This window comes from Sinocyclocheilus anshuiensis, unplaced genomic scaffold (genome assembly GCF_001515605.1).
Source record: "Sinocyclocheilus anshuiensis isolate Anshui unplaced genomic scaffold, SAMN03320099.WGS_v1.1 scaffold702, whole genome shotgun sequence".
Lineage (NCBI taxonomy): Eukaryota > Metazoa > Chordata > Actinopteri > Cypriniformes > Cyprinidae > Sinocyclocheilus > Sinocyclocheilus anshuiensis.
Genome location: NW_015548184.1, coordinates 1,429,319 through 1,453,492, shown reverse-complemented (window position 1 = coordinate 1,453,492; position 24,174 = coordinate 1,429,319). Strand labels below are relative to the sequence as shown.

At 36.5% G+C, this 24,174-nt stretch overlaps 3 protein-coding genes across 4 annotated transcripts in view; 1 reads left to right on the top strand and 2 right to left on the bottom strand.

Annotated features, from left to right (window-relative positions):
• Positions 1 to 2,351: 2,351 nt before the first annotated feature.
• Positions 2,352 to 7,538, bottom strand: LOC107704864 (PR domain zinc finger protein 13-like). Its single transcript, XM_016507882.1, has 4 exons — positions 7,239 to 7,538; positions 5,604 to 5,735; positions 5,403 to 5,523; positions 2,352 to 4,081 (listed from the first exon to the last, which is right to left on the bottom strand). Exons 1-4 carry the CDS (start codon positions 7,377 to 7,379, stop codon positions 2,643 to 2,645), a joined length of 1,833 nt encoding a protein of 610 aa, XP_016363368.1. The 5' UTR covers positions 7,380 to 7,538; the 3' UTR covers positions 2,352 to 2,642.
• Positions 7,539 to 14,161: 6,623 nt separating this feature from the next.
• On the bottom strand, positions 14,162 to 16,293 carry LOC107704863 (thiosulfate sulfurtransferase/rhodanese-like domain-containing protein 3). Of its 2 annotated transcripts, none has more exons than XM_016507880.1 (4): positions 15,980 to 16,293; positions 15,509 to 15,697; positions 15,264 to 15,423; positions 14,162 to 14,581 (listed from the first exon to the last, which is right to left on the bottom strand). In XM_016507880.1, the coding sequence occupies exons 1-4, from the start codon at positions 16,104 to 16,106 to the stop codon at positions 14,515 to 14,517; spliced, it is 543 nt and encodes a 180-aa protein (XP_016363366.1). In that variant the 5' UTR covers positions 16,107 to 16,293; the 3' UTR covers positions 14,162 to 14,514. The 2 variants fall into 2 exon arrangements, with proteins under 2 accessions (XP_016363366.1, XP_016363367.1); XM_016507881.1 differs by having other exon boundaries at positions 15,992 to 16,293.
• A 697-nt stretch (positions 16,294 to 16,990) lies between these two features.
• Positions 16,991 to 24,174, top strand: part of LOC107704836 (ubiquitin carboxyl-terminal hydrolase 45-like) — a 33,289-nt gene continuing 26,105 nt past the window's right edge. The window contains exons 1-5 of the mRNA XM_016507859.1: positions 16,991 to 17,295; positions 18,284 to 18,392; positions 20,472 to 20,641; positions 21,693 to 21,793; positions 22,350 to 22,450. Of these exons, the coding sequence (XP_016363345.1) occupies positions 18,290 to 18,392; positions 20,472 to 20,641; positions 21,693 to 21,793; positions 22,350 to 22,450 (475 nt within the window). The 5' untranslated portion in view covers positions 16,991 to 17,295; positions 18,284 to 18,289. The remainder of the gene's footprint in view (positions 17,296 to 18,283; positions 18,393 to 20,471; positions 20,642 to 21,692; positions 21,794 to 22,349; positions 22,451 to 24,174) is intronic.

Below are 24,174 nucleotides of genomic sequence, written 5' to 3'. Positions count from 1 at the left end.
TTTTTTTTTTTTTATTTATTTTTTTTTTTTTTGTATTAAGTGTTTGTGTATTAGTAATCTTATGTTATGGGGACCAAATGACTCCACAAGGATAGTAATACCAGTGAATTTTGACCTTGTGGACATTTTTAGGTCTCCAATGAGGAAACAGGCTTATACATCATACAGAATTATGTTTTCTATGATGGCGAGATTACTTACTTTTGTAAGTATGTAAGTGATTTTGCATTGTTCTCCAGACTCTAAGTGAGTTAAGGTGTTGTAACTATGTATAGTGTTGGGTTTTTCTTGTGCATCAGCAAAAAGCATTTTTGTGTATTTGTTTTAGATTGTTTTGTTAATAAATGTAGAGGGTTTTCCATTTTATGTTTGTGTTGGTTGTAAGAGATTTTAAATATACTAAATTTCAACTTCATTGCCAGAGATATGACATTGAAGTATATTTTAGTTCACATTAATTGCTTATTCAGAAGTACATATTTACCATAATTCAAAGTACATATAAAACTTAACTCTTAAGTGGTTCAAAATATCACTCAAAAGTTCAACTAATTGCAATTAATGTAATTTTAAACTAATATATTTGAAATCAACTACCAATAATATGCATTTAGGTGGTTGAAAACATTACATTTAATTCACACTTAAGTGTATTGTTAACTGACAAAGTATATTTTAGTTAACATGAACTGCTTGTCAGTACATTAGTAGTACACTTTATACAGTAGTAGCACCATATTTTAAAGACACTAGAAGCAATTATGAACATATAATTGTACATGTAAAGATGTACTAAAAAGTCCAACTTGAGTGGTTTAAAAAATCACTCAACTTATTGCATTTAATATAACTTTAAAATGTGATTCATTTGAAATTGATTACAAATAGAATGTACTTAAGCAGCGAAAATAGTATATTTAATTTGCATGTACGTGTTTTTTTTAAGTATATTTCCGCAATAAGTACAATTCATAAAAGTATACTTAATTGCACTTATTTTTCACAAAGGACTGTATGAAGAATGACAAGGCATTGCCACAGAGGAGAAGAAGAATGCACCATATCAAGGACACAGCAATGTGGAGAAGGACAGAGAAAGAAATAAAGCAAAGAATTCTATGTGGAGAGAGACTGCTATTTCAGCTGTGCACAAAATCCACATCCCCCAACCTTAGTGGTAAATTTCTATAGCTTAAGTGCGACTGTTTGGATTTGTTCCTTACTTGGAAGACCTCACTATATTCAGTCAAGATGTAATTGTTGATTTGCAGTATATATATATATATATATATATATATTTAATGTGTTGAAGAGAGATAGAGATACGTAATTTAATTAGTAAGCCTAGGAAGCGGTTAATTGAAAAATGTGCTTTATAACATCAAAGTTAACAGGTTTTATTCATACCAAATAATTTTTTTTACTACTGAATCCATGACTACTTTAAGTAATATAATTACAAGTAATTTTTAAAAGTTAGATCAGGAAGAAATAGAGCTCTATAAGATAACAGCTGACTAACCGATTTTTACATTGCAAGAAAAGTAGATGAAATTGAGTTGCTGAAAAGCATTAACCGCTATATGTAGTTGTAATAATCTAATCTGCTGTCAGAAATAGAGCAATTTACTGAAAGTTATTAGATTTTCACATCTTTTCTGTATGTCTTCTCAATTAGTAAAAATATTAAAGCCAGACGGTTATGTTTCGGGTCATAAAGGCAAGTCTAACCTTGACCATTTTACGAATATGCCTTCCACGTTTTAATTTATATTTAATTTTAAACTACAATGAAGCACATCTTCGAAGTAATAGTGGGGTGTGTAGGTCAGCAATTCCTGCCATACCGTAAGTTCTTTTCAGGGAGCTTATTTTGAAGCCACAGACAAATGGTCAGCCGTAGATATCCTCCAATTAAACAAAAGAAAAGAAAAGAAAAAAAGTAATCTATGAAATGTATATTAATGATCAAACCCTTTTCATTATTTTCCCCATTTATTCAAAACGGACAGTGAAAAAATTTGAGTTTGTTTGGGGAAAAATGGCATAGGCCTATACAGTATTAATTATTATTATTTTTATAATAATAATAATAAACGATACAAGCTACAGCTGTCACTCAACAATGAAGGAAGTCATAATATTCGAGGTTTTTTTGTTTGTTTTGTTTTTTTTCCAAATGCTTACGACTAAATAGACACACCAGTATTTCTTTTAAACACCACTTTATTTGTATTGGTAGGTGCCCGTTGTTCTGCAAAGATCATTTTTTACAGAATGTGTTAAATGCTTTTGGTAATAAAAGTGCGGATCTGACAGGTCATTTAAACGGTCAGACAATTAAAAAAGAAAAAAGGAAAACTCATGTTTTATGGCATTAACCCGTCTTTATAAAGTGCAGCTCCACACTGGGGGTGCCGAGATGTCCTCAATACCAATAAGCATGTTATTATATTAACTTGAGTGCCTCCTTCGCAAAATTATTTAATTTACTAGGGGAGCATTTGCTTCCGCAAGGTTTTCTTTTCACAATAGTTTTATAAAATAAACAAACAATTCAAAACTAATTTATGTACATGCATACTTTAGCTATTTAAAAGCATTTAAGTCCATTTCAACATGTCCAGAAATTGGTCCATTAATCATTGTGTTTTACTCGATTCCTGGTCGCTATGGTCATCTGTGAAGCAAACGTCGACGTCGCTGTCGTTGTCGCTTTTTTGTTCGCCATCCTCGAAGATGCCTTCGATTTTGTCGTCGGATTTTTTGATGCTTTGACCTGGATGCCTCGATTTGACGTGCCTCTCCAAATCTCGCCTGCGCACGAGCACCTTCCCGCAGAACTCGCACCTGTAGGGCGTATTGCCCTCCGCGTGCAGTCGGATGTGTTTGTTGAGATTGCTGGGATCGCCAAAGGGCCTAAAACACACTTTACATTTGAGTGGTTTGTAGCCTGTATGAGTCCTCGTGTGAATCTTCAGCCCGTATTTTCGAGAGTACAATTTGCCACAGTATAGACACAAATGTCCCTTTTTTGGCTTGCCCAAGTTGGGGTTAGATGCGGGCAGAGACTCCAGTCGTGAACGGTTCTTCTCTACGGCGATTTCAGACAGCTGTTGCGTGTGCATCGCTATCTCCCTGTCGATGTTCGTAATCGCGTTTAGATCTGGATTCAGAGCTGTTGCGCCAAAGTAGTCTGGGTATTTAAGCAGGTTGCCGAAGTGAAATTTAAGAGGGTAGTATGGGGAGCTATAAAGGAGCTCTCCATTGTAAACCGTGAATGGCATGAGGGGTATATTGCAGTCCCCATTGTAGGATTTCCCCCCATCAAACTGTGGCAAGGAGAATCTCTCGAAGTGAAACCCGGCCGGTAGCTGGGAGTAACGCGGGGGGGACAGGGCAGGGTGCATGCGGCTGTCAACGTGCTTGAAAGCAGAGGTCTCCTCAAAATGTGGCAGCAGAGGAAAGCCACGGATGCTGTTTGCGCAGGGAATCACGGGAGGTGTGCTGTCCATGGGGTGCGAGCATTTTGAGGGGTGAACGTTAGGTAGAGGTGACTTAATGTTCCCCAGTAGTTTGCTAAACCCGATACTGTTTGGTTTCCCATTAGGCTCGTCTCTCGTGACCTCGGCCGGGGAGATCTTCGAAAGACCCATTGGTTTGAAAGCAGAGCGCACGCCTGGGTGGAAACCCATGCTGTTGAGCACAGAAGATGTCCCGCCGAGGCCCAGGATGTGTCCGGGGTTTCTGGCGGAGGTCACGCTCATGTCAAGGGCTCTGTCCTGCTCCTCTGCGCTCGGTTTTTTCGATAGTCCCGCTTTATTGGCGAACGGTGAGGTGGACACGACCCGTTTCACCGCGTCTGGCATAAAGGTGCTGTGGCCGTTCCGTGGAGAGGAGGACGTATTTGGGATGTCCCCTGATTTCGGAGATCTGTTAAAGTTGTCTGTGCCTCTAGCTTGCTCGTTGTTCACCAAACTTCTGCAGTTGCTTAACGCACAGTGGAAATGCACGTGAGCTTTCAGGGTGTTCGGGTATTTGAATATTCTCCAGCAGTACCAGCAAATATAGCGCTCCTCGCCTGAAAAAAAAATTGAGAAGCAATTAAATGGCGTTGCTTTGTGCAGGAAAGTGTTTTACAATTAGATTACACTGAATAGCCTTTTTGAGATCAACAAAAATAAAAAATCTAGTAATGCGTCATAAAGATGTTTTTAATGCGCACAGGCAACTCAAGAACGCGTATAAAATAATTATTGATCAGAAATGGTTCTTTGCGGAATCTGATAACCTTTCATTTTAAAGCCTGCAGTCGTGACTTTTTATCACCTTGCCTTGGTCACGTTGGCATGACACCAGTTGGGCAGTCTGGGGTCAATGATATAAATGTAAAGATTTTGTAATCTGCAAAACCCCGTTGTTTATTGTCACCATCATAAGAGCAAGCGCCGGCCCAATCTGGCGCTTACAAACCAATACACTGAATAGCGACTTTCTCTGTGTGCTTTCCCGTGGAATTGACGGCAGCTGTTGCTTGAAATCGCTAGTCGCATAAGACAATGAGGCTGGCCCATCTGTTGACGCTGGAGAATAGGAAGCGTATGTCAAGGAGCGCACCGCGTATTGGCCGTAGAGCAGCGCTCGCAGTACAGCATCGCAAATCAGGGCAATATACATCCCACATAAAAGTTTGCATTCACTAGCCAACAATACCTTACGCAGCCAGCTAATTTACCGTAGAGCACCTTTTTGAATTTATTTGCTTTTGAATACATGAATATTAATGACTAGATGACATTTGTTAACCTCTTCCCCTCGCTAAACTACAACGCGCATCAGCTCATGAGAGGACATCGAGGACTTTATTAGTGAATGAAACGAATTAGGAGAGATAATGCAGCCGTAGTGCTGAGTATAATCATACATATGTTATTATAGCAAATACAGTAGCTTGCAGTATGTGTGTACTCAGTTCAATAATTCTCAACCAATCAATAAGAGTTTCTGCCCCAGACAACGGACCTTTCGATTTACTAACTAAACACGGATAATCTGACAGCATTCTTAGATAAACCTATTAAATCGGATTTGAATGGGATTTGCCTTGATTCTGCTGGTGGCGGCGTTACTTAAATCCGTTTGTTGCTTATCAAAACGTGCTTACTATTATTTCATAAAATATTATATTTAGGAATTCCTCTGCGCTTTATTTAATGACACCAAAATTGCCAGAATTACACTGTAGAAAAAATAAAAATAAAAACGCACATTTTTTAATTTCAAAACTATTTCATAATGTAAATTACTACATACAACTTGTATGTTGTAGCTATATTAAAAAGGGAAAGTGTATTTTCTACTCCCTATAAAAATTTATATTTTTATTATGATGCAAGTCTCACCTTTTTCGTCGTGTGTTGGAGTTGCAGTCGTAGGAATGTCAAACCATTGCGCCAGTGCGTTGGAATACCAAACACTCAGTTCTTCTCCAGCCTGTATTTCTCTCACCACACGGTAGAATATCTTTTGAAAAGAAGTAAAATTATTAGAAATTGTCTGTTTATTTTAATAGGATCTAGTTCATTCTTTTTTGCTTAACTCACCTGTCCTCCAGGTAAATCCGAGACTGCCTCGAGGTTCTGTTCTTGACTGTTCCTGGCTGCGCGTATTAAACCGACCCAATCTGGAACTGCACTGCCAGACTCATCCACGAATTCTCCCCTCACCAAACGAATCTGCAAATACAGATTTTGAACATTAATAACGTGTTTTAATGTTGCTTACTTAGCTTATAGCTAAAACAGTCAAAGTGAAATTGAAATATAAAATTATTATGATGTTTGCCTCCTTTAAATCTGTTGGAAATATTTTGTAATAGTAGCCTATTTTAGAATATTTATCTAAAGATGTTTAAATGTATTTTATATATATTTGAAATGCTACTCATTTCAGATTTTCTTTTGTTGTCTTTTTTCTTTTTCTTTTCTCAGACATTATTAATTATATCACCCCAAGGTATTTCAAACAAAAGAGCGTTAATATCGTTTTATTCGGTCTATTAGACAATGGCGATAATTTTCAAGGAACAGGCCACATAATTGAGTTGATATGAGAAACGAATTTGAAGAGTGTCAAAGCATTTCTATTCTGTTCAAACAAATTAAAGATTAAAGCGTGACATTTGACACAGAGATTGCACCTGATGATCGCCCATGGCCCGCGGGGCTGCATTTACGCGCATCAATCACAGAAGCAGACAGCGTAAAGAGCTCCAGTCTATTTACAACTTATTTAGGAAAGTAAATGCCATTTACATGTGACGCTTTTTTCGCCCCTTTGATTTACGAATATTCCACATATTGATAGACTTGTAGAATAAAATAATTAAAATATTTTCTATAATTTTAAATAATGTAATATATATAAATACATTTGACTTCGCTTGTATTTAATGGAATTAGGATTTTTGCTCATATTTAGCAGTGTTTCCAGTTAAATGTAAGCAGTATGTTATTTACTGATTGGTTATTGTCTAGTTTACTGTTATCTTTTTACAAAAATGAAATGGTAGGCTACATGGGAATAAGCAGCACTCAAGCCTTTGAAATTTAAAGGGGGAGAGGGCATGAAATCTCGCGCAGAAACTCAGGTCACCCTATTAACGCGGTTAAGTGAAAGGCATAGAATGACATGTTGTCCTGCTAATATAACTCAATTATTTCCAAACTGACAGCACAAACCAATTAATACGAGGATGCTTTATGAAGAGTGACAGGTCAGCATCGAGTAAAGTTGTCGAGTAATGTTCTTAACTTTTTTTTTTAGCTGCATGTTTGTTTTTAAATAAAAGCAATGATATTGTTATTAATATAATAATAATAATAATAATATGTTAATAATAATATTACTTTAATCTAAAAAGACATCATAATAGTTATTATTAACGGTTATTATTGTATAGTTTAATACTTGTATGTAGTTGTCATTCAGTAGTTTAAATAAAAAAGCTGCAGAAAAATTATAAACGTAAAGGTATATTTGCATTCATGATCTAGCCTATTTTTTAATATGTTGCACGTCTTGTTTAAAATGTCACGAATGCTTTATCCATTTGCAATGGAAAAGGAAAATATTTCACATTTCTCTCAAGGTACAATTTATATATATAAAAAAAAAAATAATAAAAAAAAAACCTTTCAAAAGCGATAATAAAAAGTTGAACACTTTGGTTAACTCGCCTTCTTTTTCACTCCAAGCTCCTTGCGGTCCAAAACATACTTCCCCAGTTTGAAGATGCCCGGGACCGGTCCTATCCGAAGCCCGGCTGGGATGCTGCAGTCGGCGAACACACTGATAGTGGGTGTCCGAGTCGCTTGCATGGCTGACTCTGTGTGGGGCTGCGCTATCCGAACCAGGAAGACCAAGCAGGCACTGATTGAGATGAGCGGAAAGTCTGAGATGAGGACAGACTAATATCCGCCCGCCAAGTGACGCGGTGGCGTGTGTGATCCAGCTTTTCTTATGGCGCAGTCAGGTACCCCTCGAGCATGTGGCTTTGTCCGCCAGACAGTTCCGATATTTTAAGTGACAAATCCACTGTATAATTTCTCCATAAATTCTCTCCCCTTTTATTGCTCCTATACAAACCAGTTTTTGGAAATCAGTGACTACTTTAAATATGTTTGGGAGACTTGTTAACTTCTATTGACTCCCGGCGTGTGCCGTGCTGGGACCGGGCAGGTACTCAACGGGAGAACCAGCCCAAAAAATAAGAGCCGCTTTCAAAATAACCACCACCTTATCATTTCACACTTTTTGACAACAGGTCACGTATCAGGATGTTCGCATTCAGTTTTGACGAAGCGCCCTGCGGGGCTCCAGAATTAATGGAAAGTGTGAAAAAAGACATTTTTTATCAAAGGATGCAGGACAAAACACGAAATCTTGTACAAGACAAGAGTTGCTGCTTGCCAATATTTCATCTAGCAGCTTTCGGTGTCTTCACTTGTATTGAATATTCTCAAGGAGAAAGCAATAATACTTTTATTTCTTTTATTGTTAAACATTCCGGTAAAGTAATCATTTAGCCTGCACTAATTAATACACTTGAACATTTCGAATTTTCTTTTAAATACGTGTTTTGTTTTTTTCATTCAGACATATGGCAAGAGGAGTCCACTACATTCACTCAGGATCCTTGGGTGTCATTTGAAGTGACTTTAGTGGTATTGTTACCACTGGTTTTAAAACTTCGTTTGACCTCTTTGATCGTGGCCCTCAATGACTGAACCTAGACCCAGGGAAAGAAACAAGAATTTGTGGGCGATAAATTCAAGCCATGAACATGTCCTGCTAACCTCTGGCCTGGCGGCTCTACGATGACACTCCGCTGTAATTGGAGAAGCAGAGGTGGGATTTCTTTCTTCAAGAAAAGGTACCCCACTGCTCCTTTCTGGGAGCTTTCTCTTTGGGCTCCTTAATGAGTCAAAGAGCGTGAACGACACGCGAACAATTTTTGAATAGGCGCATGCAAAGGCCGGCTGTGTGGTGGGTTATTTATTAATGTTGCCATTTGTGTGACTGGTTCCCATCCGCTCTGCAACAGCGGGTCCGGCCTCTACAGCTCTCACACCAGCCGGGCCCATTCTCATTCTCGTCTTGTGTCTTTAAAGTCGAAGTTTTCCAACTAATAAATTGTGCACGAAGGCGGAAACGGGGACGTTTTTCCTTTCTGTCCTCCTCACCGGGAGAAGCAAAGGGTGAAAGTCATCCCAAAGCGCTCATTGGAGCACGGTTTTTGGGAGCTAAAGCAGTGTTCAGAGCAAATGGGATGGAAAATTAAATGAAATCAAATAGCTTGAACGCTCGCATTGTCCGCTGTCTTTTAAACGGCACATTAATTACACGGCAGCAGCTTTATTTCGGAACAACATTGTGGACTCGAACAGAGCATTCTAGGACATTTTTTCACGCGTCGGATTGTGAGATTCGGAGAAAGTGTTGGTCAGGTGCTTGAAAGCATTTTCTCAGGGTCTCTCAGCGTTACAATTCGAGCTAAATGTTGGATTTGATTTAACAGGTTGCCAAATAATGGAGCATGAATGTAGGGTAACAGAGACAGCGTGAAGAACTGCAGTGTCTCACCAGGGGTTGCATTCATGCGTCCAAACTGGGCTTGGGTGCCAAGGTTTCACAACTCTATCTCAACTATGCACAATGCCCGAGCTCTCTAGAAAACTTTTTTTTTTTTACGCCAACCATAAACGCTCATCCATACAAATTCCCTTTATGGGCTCTTACTTTCTTTTTTCATTGTTTTCCTTTTATGTAGGCTACTCCCATTGCAAATAAGGACAATACCTCGTTTTGTACAAATCACTTATTTTTACTTGAGTTGTGCATCAATTTCAACAAGTCGCATGGCATGATGTGTTGTGCTTCAAAAATTAAAGCTTGGAAAAAAATTATGATTATTTATTAATAAATTAATTAATGTATTTTAAATGTATATAAATATGTTTGGCTACAAATATTAATCTTACATGCCTAATGCGCTTAACCCACTCGCTCTCGTTGCGGGAAAGTGCAAGCCTCAGAAAGGCCGGATTAGCTGCGTCGCAGATAGGGGATGCGGGTGGGACATTAGTGACGCGATTGAATAGTAATTATGCTTGTATGGGAGTCCCACCAGATGACATGATTGGGATTTTAACCCAGACTAATATTCAAAGTCGCATTAGAAAGTGGCGAGATAAGTGGCTACTGATTCGACGCTGTTCATGCATGCTCCCATTTCTAAATGCTCTCCAAAGGAAGGGGGCTGCTTCCTTTCAGTATTCAAAGCCTGAACAAAGTTAGCTCTGCCTTTTGAACCGAATTTCCCCAACTTTAACTCTCTTGACCCAGTTGAAAGGCCTCGCATAATGGGGTGTAAACTTGTCTGAATTGAAATGTTTCGGTGTACCTTATAAATTCATACCCTTTTTCACTCGAGCGCGTAAGAATGAACCTTCAGTCTATCTGATTCTCTCTGCTGTCGAACGCCTTTACCGCGAGCTCTATTTGTGAAGTTCATTTTTAGGCAAATGTATTCAGAGGAGGTTTGCTATGAATAGCTCTGTGTGTCAGCCGGGCCTAATTGGGATTAAGGCACTAAAACCATATGCAAAAACTGACAGAATTTCTCAGGTTTTCGAGAGCACCAAATTTTGCCCTCTTTTGATCCTCAGATCATTTAAGTGGACGCTGGGAAAAAAAGCTGAGGGAGTTTCGTGTGATGGTATATACAGATGGATCATTAGTTATTCCGTTGACGGCATTCTTTCAATTCAGTCGTGAATTGAAAATATGTTGAATAATTTGTGTCTTCATAATATTTTATGATGAACCCGAAAAGTAACTGTTCAGACACAATATTCATCAGGTAAGCTAAATATGTGGTTTTTAATGTAATTTGTAAGGAAAATTGTTACTTGATAAAAATGTTGTCTTTATGAGTTGAAAAATGTCACCTTGAGACCTGTAAATAAGGGCCTAGGGATTTATTTAACATAGAAAATAATTTTTTATTCATTTTGAATGAGACATTACACTTTTTTTGGCACACTTGAGTTTTTTTCTTTTAAATTTAATATGGAAATATTTTAAATATGGCTAATAAAAATAAATATAAAAAAAAAAACATTGCATTTGCCGTTGATTCTTATAATTTGTAACGGCAACATTTAAATCCTTTTTTTTCCAAGACCCTTAAGAGCACTGTTAAATTATATTGCTTTTTTTTTGTAATCAGTTACATTCATTATAATAGGCTATGTTATTCAAAATGTATGGCACCATTGTGATGCATTCAGTGTTTTAAATATGCACAAGGGCATACTAATTTTGTGTGAGGGCACTTGCCTTCTCGATGTATGCTGCCAGTCGATCGTTGAGCACAATCATCTCTTGTCTCTCACTGGTTCGTGTGTTCAGGAATTCACGGTTTTCTGCAGAAGCCTGGTCGAGATCGACCCCTGGACCCCCTCCGCTAAGACAGATGGCTCCCATTCCGACACTGCAATTAATTCAGATTTATCATAACGTGAATTCCAAAGGTAAAATGAGATGTGAAGTGAATGCAAGGTAACGTGTTGCTGACATGGGAAAGATGCATTTGTTTGTCACTTTGGTTTTTATTAGGTCACACAGTTATTGAGAGCGCTTGAGTTTCCTAGAGGCCGTGTGTGATTTTTATCGGATCAGTAAATACAGTTAAAAAGAAACTGTTCTAACATGTTCTAACAAAGAAATTATTTGCCACCAAACAAAAGAATAGGACTAATTATATTTGGCAGTCGAAAAATCTCTCTAATTACTAGGCAAATATTTAGATAGATAGATAGATAGATAGATAGATAGATAGATAGGGATAATTTATTTACATATAATTTATATCTTTTATGTATAAATTTTGGATTATATATTTAGATTGTTTATGGTATCATTAATTTATATTACAGGATTTTTGTATTGTTTTTTTTGTTGTTGTATTTTTTACACACAACAAAATAAAAATATATTTTTTTATTGCATATATTAACACATATTTGTATTAAAATACATATTTATTTTGTATGATTAAATATATGGATAAATATATTTAAATATCTTTAAATACTTCCTTAGAGTGTGTGTGATATATATATATATACACACACACACACACACACACACACATATATATATATATACACATATATATATATATATATATATATATATATATATATATATATATATATATATATATATATATATATATATATATATATATATATATATATATATATATATATATATATATATATATATATATATATATATATATATATATATATATATATTGTAATGTTTTCATTTTTTCTCTTTTATTAAAAGCTTACTTTGAACATCTCCTAAATGCCAGAAACAATTAATTACTTTGAGAAGAAAAAAAAAATTTCTGTAGTTTTAACAAATTGCATTTAGTTTAATGCATGTGATGATGCTCTGCATTGTTCCTTTATTTATCTGTGCCGGCAGGATGGGCAATGCTTACCCAGTCATGAAGGACTGACTGCGTGAGGATGAGATGGTCCTCCGGCCCACTGCCATGCTCATGCTGACAGCGCTGGCTTTACGGGTGTAGCTGGCTGAACGGCACCTCCCGACATCCCGTCTGATGGGAGAAGGGCTGCTGACCCTCACCTGGTAAGAGGAGGTGCTGGTGTCCTCGAAATGGCGGCGATAGGATGAGATCCTTTCTGGGCTGCGACTCATCATGGGTCAGTGGCTAAACTTTAAGGCCTTGCTGTGTTGATCTTCCTCTCACAAGTTCTGCTCGCAAATCCAGACTCCCAGAGATCCAGGCGTTTTATAGTCCGCTATAAACATGAGTCAATGCTATGGGAATGTTGAGCCTCTGCTCCATCAAGAATTGGGCCCGTCACTTGAACATCTGTCAGGGTCTTGAGAGGTGTTGAATGAAGGGGTAAATTATGAGACAAGGCTCCATTAGTCTGGAGGTGCAGTCGTGATGTGATGTGGTTTGATATGTAGGGATTTTAATTACACATTCTTCTAGACAGGGCAAGGAGTAATGTCATAAGGTCAATCTGAGCAGAGGGAGATGACACTAATGTGGTCACTATTTACATGGCAGAATGTGCAAAAATGAGAAATGCGAGAGGAATTAACTAGAGTGTTTTGCTGGCCTGTCTGAGATTCACGCTTGAGATGACTAAAGGATGTAAGTGGGAATTACAAAGTCCTTGGAGTCTCTTTAATCAGGATCTAAAGAATAATTTTTTCTTAAAAAGTCAGTTTCAGCTGAAATATGGTCTAATCTTTATTCATTACAGAACTCTTTTTTTGTTTTAATGCTGACCAAATGTGGTTTATGAGATTCTTTCCAACTATCTAAGATTGCCAGGCATGTGGGAGGAAGGATGGGTCTGCATCTCTCTGAGATGTGAACAGTGGCAAAATGAGCTCAAACACTCAGGCGTTATTTTACTCCTGCTGTCTCATTCAATTACAGTACATTAGTCACTCATCCCTATAGCAGTGCTCATACAGAAAAAAAAAACTATGACAGCATTGGTAAAGACAATAGACTAGCCTCTTTATTGCCAATAATAAGCCACTGTTATCTTTGTCTGCTCATGCTGCTTTGCTCACTTATAATTAAAACAATTTTCTACATTTCAGATTCATCAGTAAGAGACAGCTTTGTCACATCCACATTAATGACAATGGTACACATCATTCTTATAATCGTAAACATAAGTATAGCTCAAAGACTAATATGACTAATAAGACTAACACTGCACTCTCAGAAAAGAAAGTTAGTGAGGTATTAATATGTACACTATATCTTTTAGTTAATAATTAGGTACAAAGATTTACCTTTGGAAAGTATACTGCCCCAGTGACAGATTTTGTACCTCTTTTTGTGAGCGTGTAAGACAATCTTCTATGATTATATAATGGCAGTGCCATATACAGCTCTTGTTATCATTAGTCACAGATTACACTGAAACATGCATAAGCAAATAAACATTAACAATACCATTAAATATTAAAATGTAATTTATTCCTGTGATGAGAAAGTTGTCCTGCTTAATATTTTTGTTAAAACAGTCATTCATTCAGGGTTCTTTGATGAATAGAAAGTTTAACAGAACATACTTTATTTGAAATAGAATATTCTTTGCTGAATAAAAGTATTAATTTCTTTAAAAAATATGTATTTGCACATAAAGTGTTTTTGTAGTTCACTAAATTACAAGGATATGTACATCTGATTTTTACATTTTGTGAAGAAAGTATTTTTTTCCTGTGCAAAACTAAAGCCACTCCATTTAATGCTGATATTCATATTTGTAGCACAAATGATGAAGGATGAGTTACACCCTGCATTTTAATATTTATTTAAATTTTACATTTAAGTATTTAGCAGATATTTTATCCAAAAAGACAAATGTGAGATAACACAGATTTGTTTTTTTATATCAAATAATCACAATACACGCAATGTAGCATCAAGGTTTTATTTTCAAGAATACAAAAACATAACTTTCCAGTTACTTTTAAACAGTGCTATGTTGATTTCATAAATCACTGAATAAAATTGATACTGTTTTCCTGATATTTGGATTGCCTGCTCAAAATATTTAGGTTGAACTATTAGGCAAATAGCCAAGAGCTCTTTGAACAGAAGTTGTAACATACACACTATAGGCCACTGCACTTCCCATTCAAACTGACCACATCAAATAAAATATCAGTGTAGAATGTGCACTGCTCACATCATATAACAGTGCATCTTTTAGGCTTAAAATATAATCACACCATTCCTTTATTTCCAGTCAATACCGTTAAATGATTCAGTCTTACTGGAACATTTTGACTCCATGTCAAAGGTATAATTCAGACTGCAGTACAAGTCAATCAAACTTCTATCACAGTGTTAACATGACTACAGCGTGACAATCACTCTTTGGTTTGTATTAATTGATGTTCTGCCCATTCTTGCCATCCACCTGGATAATGCTGGACCCTACAAGAAGAGAGAGACAACTTAGACAACTAAAGCAAACATAACTTCAATATACAGCACTATAGCATATTGATCTTAAACTGGTTTACTGGTTTTAATGTGCAATTTCTTTTATTTAGTCAGAAAAAAATAACATTTTCTGTTATGCATTTCATAAAAGCACTTATCCTAGAATTATCCTTTTATTTCACATATTAGCATGGTTTTATTGTTTGTTTTTCAACCTTAGTATACTATATAAAATTGAGCATAGTCTGGCTTATAATGTGTGAATGATACTAATGCATCTACATACTTATGATGAGAATAACAGAGAAAAACCATTAAAACAGAGATCCCCAAACTAGGGAAAAAGTTGGCCTGTGATGACCTTTGATTTGGCCCACCAATGCTATATCACAAGGTGGGGGGGACATGCCATTGAAGCATGTATTTATTTCTAATTTAGCGTTTTGTTCCACCATTTTTTGTTTTATTTTTGCTTTGAAATATAAGTGAATTGCATTTCAAAAATTAATATTTTAATAAAATATAGTTGGAAAAATGCAACATTTAATTTTGGCCTATGGCCTGCAATCAGGTTTGATTTTTGACCCATCATAGTAAAAAGTAAAAAGTTTGGGCAGCCCTGCATTAAAATATTACATTCATCCCTTATTGTATATTAAAAATAACTGCTCACTTGGTGTATCCTAAAGACACTGCCGTTTCCAGGGCTTTTTTGCTTCTTACACCAGCTAGACAGGTGAACACTATATTTTGGGATTGTGATGGCATGACTCCTCCGTATTTCTCCTTGAAATCATCAGGCGTGAGCTGGAGAGCTCCATTCACCTGTCCCACTGCAGAAGAGAAGGTACAGCATTGTAATTTATATGATGTGTCTTTAAATAAACAGTATACTTGTTAGGCCACGCACTGACTTACATGGCACGTTAATTGACCCCGGTATGTTCCCGTATTCCCGGAGTTCCCACGGCTCACGGACGTCTATAACCACACTGGAGTCGGACAGCAGCAGTTTCTTCAGCTGCTCGTAGGACACATCTATTGAAGGCTGGCTTGAAGAACTGAAATTTCGTAATGAACTACCATCATAACGAATGACACGGATGTCTGAAAGACAGATAGACACGTTTGGCCAACAGAGGCCATTCTTCTGCTACACGTGTAGTAGTCATGTGATATTTACCTTTCAAAAGAAACATGTCACCTTTAGAATAATTTATACAAGTACTTCTTACAGCCCAAACTTTTACAAATACGCAGAGCCAGAAATGACATGTTAAATCGGTAGAGATAAATGCAAGATTCACCGTGATTTTTTAGAACCATCGATGTCAAGCACGGTGTATTAAATTTAACTGTTAAATATCAATGCAATATTTCAACACTCACGCTGTAAGCAACGCAAATGTGTCCAGCATGAAGTAGTTGTCAGTTGTCTTGTAACAGGAATGACACTTCTGCTCGCTAAAACGCGGACTATACTCCTCGTCAGCCGTGAATAGACATTTAACGCCATGATAGGAGTTATGGTAATGAAAGCTGCAAGATGACGATGCTCCTTATTTCTTGTTTTGTATTTAAATATAGCCGAAAACACGGTACAACTGATTGTAAGTTACGTAGCTGGATTGCAGCTACCCACTACTCCTGCACGCATGCGCACAACTACGTATTACCAGTGACGCTCATACGCTGGCTCCTCTTTTGACTCCCAAACTCGTATGCAAAAATTTTTAAGTTGTTTATATGATTATCTCTTTTTTCCTATTTTTTGTTTTCGTTTTAATTCAATTTTTTCTTTATGACTTTCTCTTTTCCTATTTTTTGTATATCTGTTTAACAAAGTGCTATACTGTATTTTGATATATAAGTAATTATTGTCATGTTTATTGATTATAATTTGACTGGCAATGAAAAATGTAGACCCACGCGTGCTATGTGGTTCCAATGTTAAACTAATCTTAGTAGAGAAAGTGGACATGCAGGAATTACATTTTTAATTAGTGGTGCTTGCTTTTGAAAAAAGCATTTGAAAATGCAGAGTGTACCTTTATTTTAATTTCTATATGAATAATACATTGTTATTCCATTAAAAATGAAAGTCAGGGTTCAGATCTCATATATGCATATTAACATAAAAAAATGCGAAGACAAGTGAAATGTGCAAATACAATGTATAGGCCTAATGCATAATAGATATGTTGCAAAGTGTAACTGATTAAATGATGCAAACAGTAAAATAAAAATAGAGTATCATAAAAAATAGAAAAAAATAAAAGTTACGTTTTCTATATTATACTGCCCTTTAGCGCTTAACATTTATAGAAAACACCACAGCACTTTTAAAACAGCTCTTTTGTAACTACAGTAGATAGACAAACGAGTTTGGCCATACAAGTATCCGTAGTGCGTCGTTGAGTACGCGACCACGTGACACATGTGATACTTGTGCTTTCTGTTCTTCTCCGAATGCCACCAAATACGCGGACAAACTCTGTTAATCAGAATATAAACTGCGTCTCGGGATTACTCGATTTCTGATTGTCGAAGTGTTAGATTCGAACACCAAAACTACAGGCAGAAATCCTTTCGTATTTATAAACTTGGAAGCATATGTAAGTTATCAGCTTCGCTCTTCCACTTGGCCACTTGACAACTGACGTTAACTTGGTAGTGAGCCTGGAGAGGAGGGGACCATAAACAGGGTGAGCTGGGTTTATTACTGTAAGCCAAAGACCATTTGATGTTTATAGCCACTCTTTTGGAGCAACATTGTGCTATAAACAGTTCTGACTTACTAAAGAAGCAAAGGCCTTTAACCAGCCGGTACCTGCTGTCACTTGTATCAGTTACCTGGGCAAGTCTCAGGTGTCGGGCTGTTGTTGTTACAGTGGCTGTGCTAATAACTTATTTCCTTTGTATGTCTTTATTATCCTCACTTCCTGATTCGTCAGTTCTAATTAATGGTTGTACTGGAGACTTCCTTATCAAAATTGTATTCAAATGCTGGTATAGTATACATGTGGTTCAAATAGGGCTTATAGTGACTGCAATGTCTGCCCACCGAGATGGAAAGGAACAATACTCAGGAGTGTCGATAGATTATATTAATTACAGAGTTTTAAAACTATATGTTCTTCAGTGAAAACAAAATTTGTTGAGGGGAAATCAGAATATGAAATATAATGTTTACATTTTGTGAGTCTTGATTTTTAGCGTTTTTTTAGCCTTTTAGTTACGTTGTATTATTTTAATATTTTGTAGCCTTGTAGTTGCACTATATTTTTTATATAATGTTAGGCTAATTAATATATTTTACATATAATTTTATTTTAGCAGTTTTTAGCCTTTTAGTTACATTGTATTATTTTAATATTTTTTAGCATTGTAGTTGCATTATATATTTTTTAACATAATGTTAATTCATATATTTTTAAATTTTGTAAAATTTGTAGCCTATTAGTTATTTTTTAAAAAGCAGTCTTTAGCCTTTTAATGACAATGACTTGTTTTAATATAGTTCTTTTAAAGTAAAAGTAATTTTGTGCCCACCTTGGAAGCTTGCCAAGGCCCTCTAGTGAGCCCTGGCTCCCAGGCATGTGTTGTATGATAATGTTCAGAGTGTTAGGCTTCAGAAACACAATTTTAACTGTGCTGTGGGCTCTCATACTTAGTGAGTGACTTTTTTCCTAGATACAAATGCGGCTGAAAGACCCCTTCTCTTTAAAAACCGCAGACATGACCAAGCGGTCTAACAAGCCAAAGAAGCCTCGTGATGAAGACTCGTCTGACGAGGTTGGCGGTAAGGAAAGGTTTCAATGTCATTTCTCATTCCAGTACATTATTCATTGGATGCTTGGTACTCATTTAAAAAATCACAGAGAAGCATCTAAGGGATTTATCAGACATTAAGGATCTATCATGCATGAAGTTCATTCACCCACTCAACACTTTCTTACCCACAAATATATCTGCGGTCGAACAACTGATTATCAAATCTAACTATGCCTCCAGCACACTTGATTCTATTCCAACATACTTACTCAAAACCCTTTTGCCTTCACTCATCCAACCTATTACTCATATTATAAACAAATCCCTTGACACTGGTTATGTTCCACAAGACCTAAAAGTAGCTGCCGTCACCCCAATCCTTAAGAAACCTGGTCTTGATAACATAGATCTGAACAATTTTAGACCAATATCAAACCTCCCATTTGTTGCTAAAATACTTGAGAAGGTAGTTGCAGCACAACTGCAGTCTCATTTAGAGAAACATAATCTTTATGAGCAGTTTCAATCTGGTTTCCGTCCCTCTCACAGCACAGAAACAGTACTTTTAAAAGTGGTTAATGATCTCCTTCTGGTTTTTGATTCAGGTGCCCACAGTATCCTGGTTCTCCTTGATCTGAGTGCAGCCTTTGATACTGTTTGCCACTCCGTACTTCTTTCTCGACTGTCTGCTATAGGTATCACTGATGCTGCTCTTCAGTGGCTAACTTCATATCTATCGGATAGACAGCAATTCGTTAGGATAGATAAGACTAGATCTCACACTGTCACTATTTCCCGTGGTGTCCCCCAAGGTTCTGTACTTGGTCCACTTCTATTTCTCATTTACGTGCTGCCATTGGGTCAGATTATCAGACGTCATGGTCTCAATTTTCATAGCTACGCTGATGATATTCAAATCTATTTTACGGTTCAACTCAACTCAGTTTGTCCACCCCTTTCTATAGTTTCCTGTCTTCAAGAACTTAAAACCTGGATGTCAGATAACTTTTTACAACTAAATGCAGACAAAACTGAAATCTGCTGGTTGGCCCTAAATCACAGAGCTCCTCCCAGCATGACATCTTCATAGATATCGATGGTGTCCAGATTAGGCCCTCAACAACTGTGCAAAATCTGTGCGAGTGTTGTTTGACTCTGTGTTATGCTTTGATTCACATATTGGTCAGATTGTTAAATCATGCTTTTACCAATTGCGGAATATTGTTCGTATACGTCCCTCACTTAATTTTGGAGATGCTGAAACTATTATCCATGCTTTTATAACCTCCAGATTGGATTACTGTAACTCCTTATATGGCGGCTTACCTGCCAAAGTTATTAATCGCCTCCAAATGGTGCAAAACTCTGCTGCTCGAGCCCTTACATTTAACCAAAAATCTGCACACATCACTCCCATCCTTCACTAACTTCACTGGCTTCCTGTGGCCAAACGTATTCAGTTCAAACTCTTAGTTTTAGTTTATAAGGCCTGTCACAGCCTCGCACCTCAATACTTGGCATTCAGTTCAAACTCTTAGATTTAGTTTATAAGTCCTGTCACAGCCTCGCACCTCAATACCTTGCTGAGTTAGTGCAACCATACATTCCTGCACGGACTCTCAGATCTAGCAGTGATAACTTGCTTGTTGTGCCCAAGTATAAACTCTCTACAGTGGGTGGTAGGGCTTTCTGTATTATAGGCCCTAAGTTATGGAATAAGCTACCCCATAATATTCATGCTGCCTCCTCTCTCCAGGCCTTTAAGTCTCAACTTAAAACTCATCTATTTACTTTGTTCTCTAAATAACTCATTTACCTCTCTGCTTCTCTATTTCTCAACTTCTGTTTGTATGACATAAGTTTACCATGGAAGACCACTATCTTGACATAATTGCTTGTATTATTTTGTAAAACGTCTTTGGGCTCTTGACAGTCTGGTGTATTTTGTTTGCCAATTTGCTTGTATTATTTTGTAAAGCATCCTTGGGTTCTTGAAAGGTGCTATAAAAATAAAACATTATTATTATTATTATTATTATTGTGGGTTTACCAATGCTTGCATAGAGTTGTAAACTACAGTAAAGGTGTATATTTTGGTGCCATCCAGGGTTGACATGCCAGCATGTGAGCAGGGCTGTGGACCTCAGCTCAGTGAAGAAGGCAGTGACAGGCAGCCTGTGGTCTATATGCTCCGATTGCCTTAAAGAGAGGAACATTCATGAGGGAGAACAAGCAGGAGCACATGACATCCTTGTGTGCCTCAAGTGTGGGTTCCAGGTGAGATCTTCACATTCTGCAGCAGTAATATATTGTGTTGTGTGTACTGTAGTTTTGTCAGTGTGCAGTGACAGGTTGTTAGTGGCATATTTGCATTTCACAAATGTTCGAAACTTGACTGCCAAAATAGACAATTTATTGTAAGATATTTACACACAAAGCAAGGATAACTGACAATTCATTTTAAGGCATTTTTATAGGTTCTATGCCACACTGATGTGTCAAACATTTTGCTCAAAAGTTTGGGGGACGGTAAGATTAAAAAAAACGTTTTTTTATAGAAGTCTCTTACGTTCACCAAGACTGCATTTATTTGATTGAAAAATACAGTAAAATCAGTGAAATTGTAAGATATTATTACAATTTAAATTTAAACGTATCTGGTGCTCAATAAACATTTCTTCTTATTATCAATGTTGAAAACAGTTTAAGAGTATAATAGAAACTGAGATACAGATTTTTCAGGATTGGTAACTGGAAAGTTCAAAATAACAGCATTTATTTGAAATAGATTTTTTTTTAACAATGTAAAAAAGTCTTTTACTTTCACTCTTGATCAATTTAATGTGTCCTGGCTGAATAAATTGATCAATGTATTTAAAACCATATCTTACTGACCCCAAACATTTGAACATTGTTGTAAAAAGTGCAGATAAAAAATGTAGGCTGGCTTAACATACAGCATTGGCGGTTGGGTACTGCAAGTTTTAAAACCAAATAATGAAGTTTTATTAGGCCTATGCGTAAAAGGTCATATTATTCACTGACCCCTGGTCCAAAGCATTTTCTAAAAGTAATTGGAGTGTCCCTACTCTTTCCTTTGCCTTTTACCCACAGTTTTTGTATGGCGCATTTAAGCCGTGACAGCACATTTGGGAATATGACAGGTTTGTTTGGCCTTGATTTGACAGTCTAAAAAAAAGTTGTGTTTGCAATCACTTGATTTTTATTGACCGTGCTGAACAGGAAGAATTGTACTAAAACTTGTCCAAAACTTTTTTCCATCGAGGGTAATATATGGTAACCTTACTATTGTGTCTCTCTCTTTCAGGGTTGTAACCAGGCAGAATCTCAGCATTCCACAAAACACCTGCAAGCTCATCACTCTGACTCTCACTGTATCACCATCAGCCTCAGTACATGGAAAGCCTGGTAGGAAACATCAACTGATACTGTATTCATGATTATTTATCCTTATGCATTTTTTTGAAAGATCACCATATAAGAAAAAGTTTGGGGTTAGAGCAAGGTTGCATTAAATTGATCAAAAGTGACAGTAAAGACATTTACATTGTTACAATTGTTTTCAAATAAATGCTGTTCTTCTGAACTTTCTATTCATCAAAGATCACAGTTTCAACAAAAATACTAAGCAGCACAACTGTTTTCATTATTGATAATAATAAAAAAGTGCAAATCAGCATATTACAATTATTTCTAAAGACTGGAGAAATAGCTGCTGAACATTCAGTTTTGCAATCACAGAAATAAATTACATTTTAAAATCTATTAAAATAGAAAACAGTTATTTTAAGTTACTGTATTTTTGATCAAATAAATGTGCCTTGATAAATGCTTTAGTAAGCATAAGAGAGATTTTTTTCAAAAATATAAAATTCTTACGGACCCCAAACTTTTGAAAGGTAGTGTATGCTCTTTTGTAAAAGACATGAAAGGCATAATAGATGTAAAAATTCTCCTTTAACAGGTGTTTTGAATGCAAGGAAGAGCTCTCCACTCATTGCAATAAGAAAGCGCTGGCTCAGACTCTGGATTTCCTGCAGAAGCACTCAGCAAAGGCCACCTCAGGTAGTTATTCCACAGGAAAACGAGCAGAAGTGTGACTTTATCTTTAATCCTAGAAAAACACCTCTTTTTTCATCTGCGTATAGTAGTTACAGTCATTCACGCTGTGGTGGAGATTCAGCTTTGATAGAGGCTGACTCTTCTTTAAAGATTAAAACAAGAAAATCACCTTGTTTTCCAGTACTGTAGGGAGCTCAAATAAGAGCTGATTTCTCTTTTAGAAGCTCCTCATTGTTTCTCTGTACACAGCAATGCCATGTTGGCACATCTGTCAGTCATTGACCTTTGTCCTGGGATCACTGGTTTTTAGTTTGCCAGATACAATGAGGGACATGTTTCATCCCCGCAGTCTTTAGGCAGCCTGAAAGCACTGTGATATTTCACAGGCAAAAGAATCTGCCGTTTTCTTCAATATCCTCTGCTGCATTCACTTAAGTTAAGTTTCATTTGTACATATACTTTTTCACAATATATGAGGTATTTTACACTTGAAATAGTTAACCTTGGATCATTCTAACTCCTTGTTAAATTAAATCCTAGGTTATTTTGTCTCATTTTTGACTTTTCACACCGCTCATACTTTATTTAAAATCGGTCATTTCACACAATACGTTTCTAAACAGCATTAGCAACCATGATTGAATACATTCTGTTTGCAACTGATTTAAATAACGTCTTGTCCCTCGCTTTCATGTCAGTGAGAAAAATCTTAATGCCATAAATCCTCCTTGGCTTACAGCGCGCTGTGTTTCAGTTACTGTTTGAAGTAAATGCTTGTAAATGCAATGATAATTATTGTAAGAAAGACATAAAACTGCTCAAGAAAGACACGGTACAATGACCCTCTCATTTTAGCATTGATTTGTGTCTTATAAGTGATGTATTAAAATTTGTTATACTGGCTCAGTCTTTAGCTCCTGCTGAGTGTGTTACCCAGGTATAACTGGCTGACTGCTTTCTGTCATAACAGCAGCTCCCCGGCTCCACCTAGAGCTCCAGCAGCAATGCTGCCTTGGATGCATGATGAAGTTACTCTTACACATTTAGAATGAGAAGCATTTTCTCAGTTATTTCTCCACTTACTTGTCTAGTCCTGTCATGTCTTGGAAAAGTTGTTTCCAAGATCATCAGATCCATGATCAACTGCTTCTTTGTATGCTTTTTTTTTTATTGATGAATTTGTCTTGTGGGTCATATTTCACTCCACAATCAGAAGAAAAAAAATAATCAGAAAGGAGGAAATTCTATTCATATTTAAAAAAAAGGAAGCTTTTAAACGCTGTGACATTGTTTACATGATAATGTGCTTAAGTATCATAAAAATAATGTCACTACTATGCACATTACAGTTCAGACGTTTGTGGTCAGGAAGATTTTTTTGAAGGAATCAATACTTTTATTCAACAAGGACACATTAAATTGATCAAAAGTGGTGGGAAAGACATTTGTAATGTTACAGAAGATTTCGGTTTCAAATAAAAGCTGTGCTTTTGAACTTTTTATTCATCAAAGAATCCTGGAATTATTCCACAAAAATATTAAGCAGCACAACATTAATAATAGGTCATGTTTCTTGAGCACCAAATCAGCATTTTTGATTAATCATGTGACACTGAAGACTGGAGTAACAGCTGCTAAACATTTAAATTTGCCATCACAGAAATAAATTCCACTTTAAAACATATTAAAATAGTTATTTTAAAATTTGACATATTTTGAACAGTTTA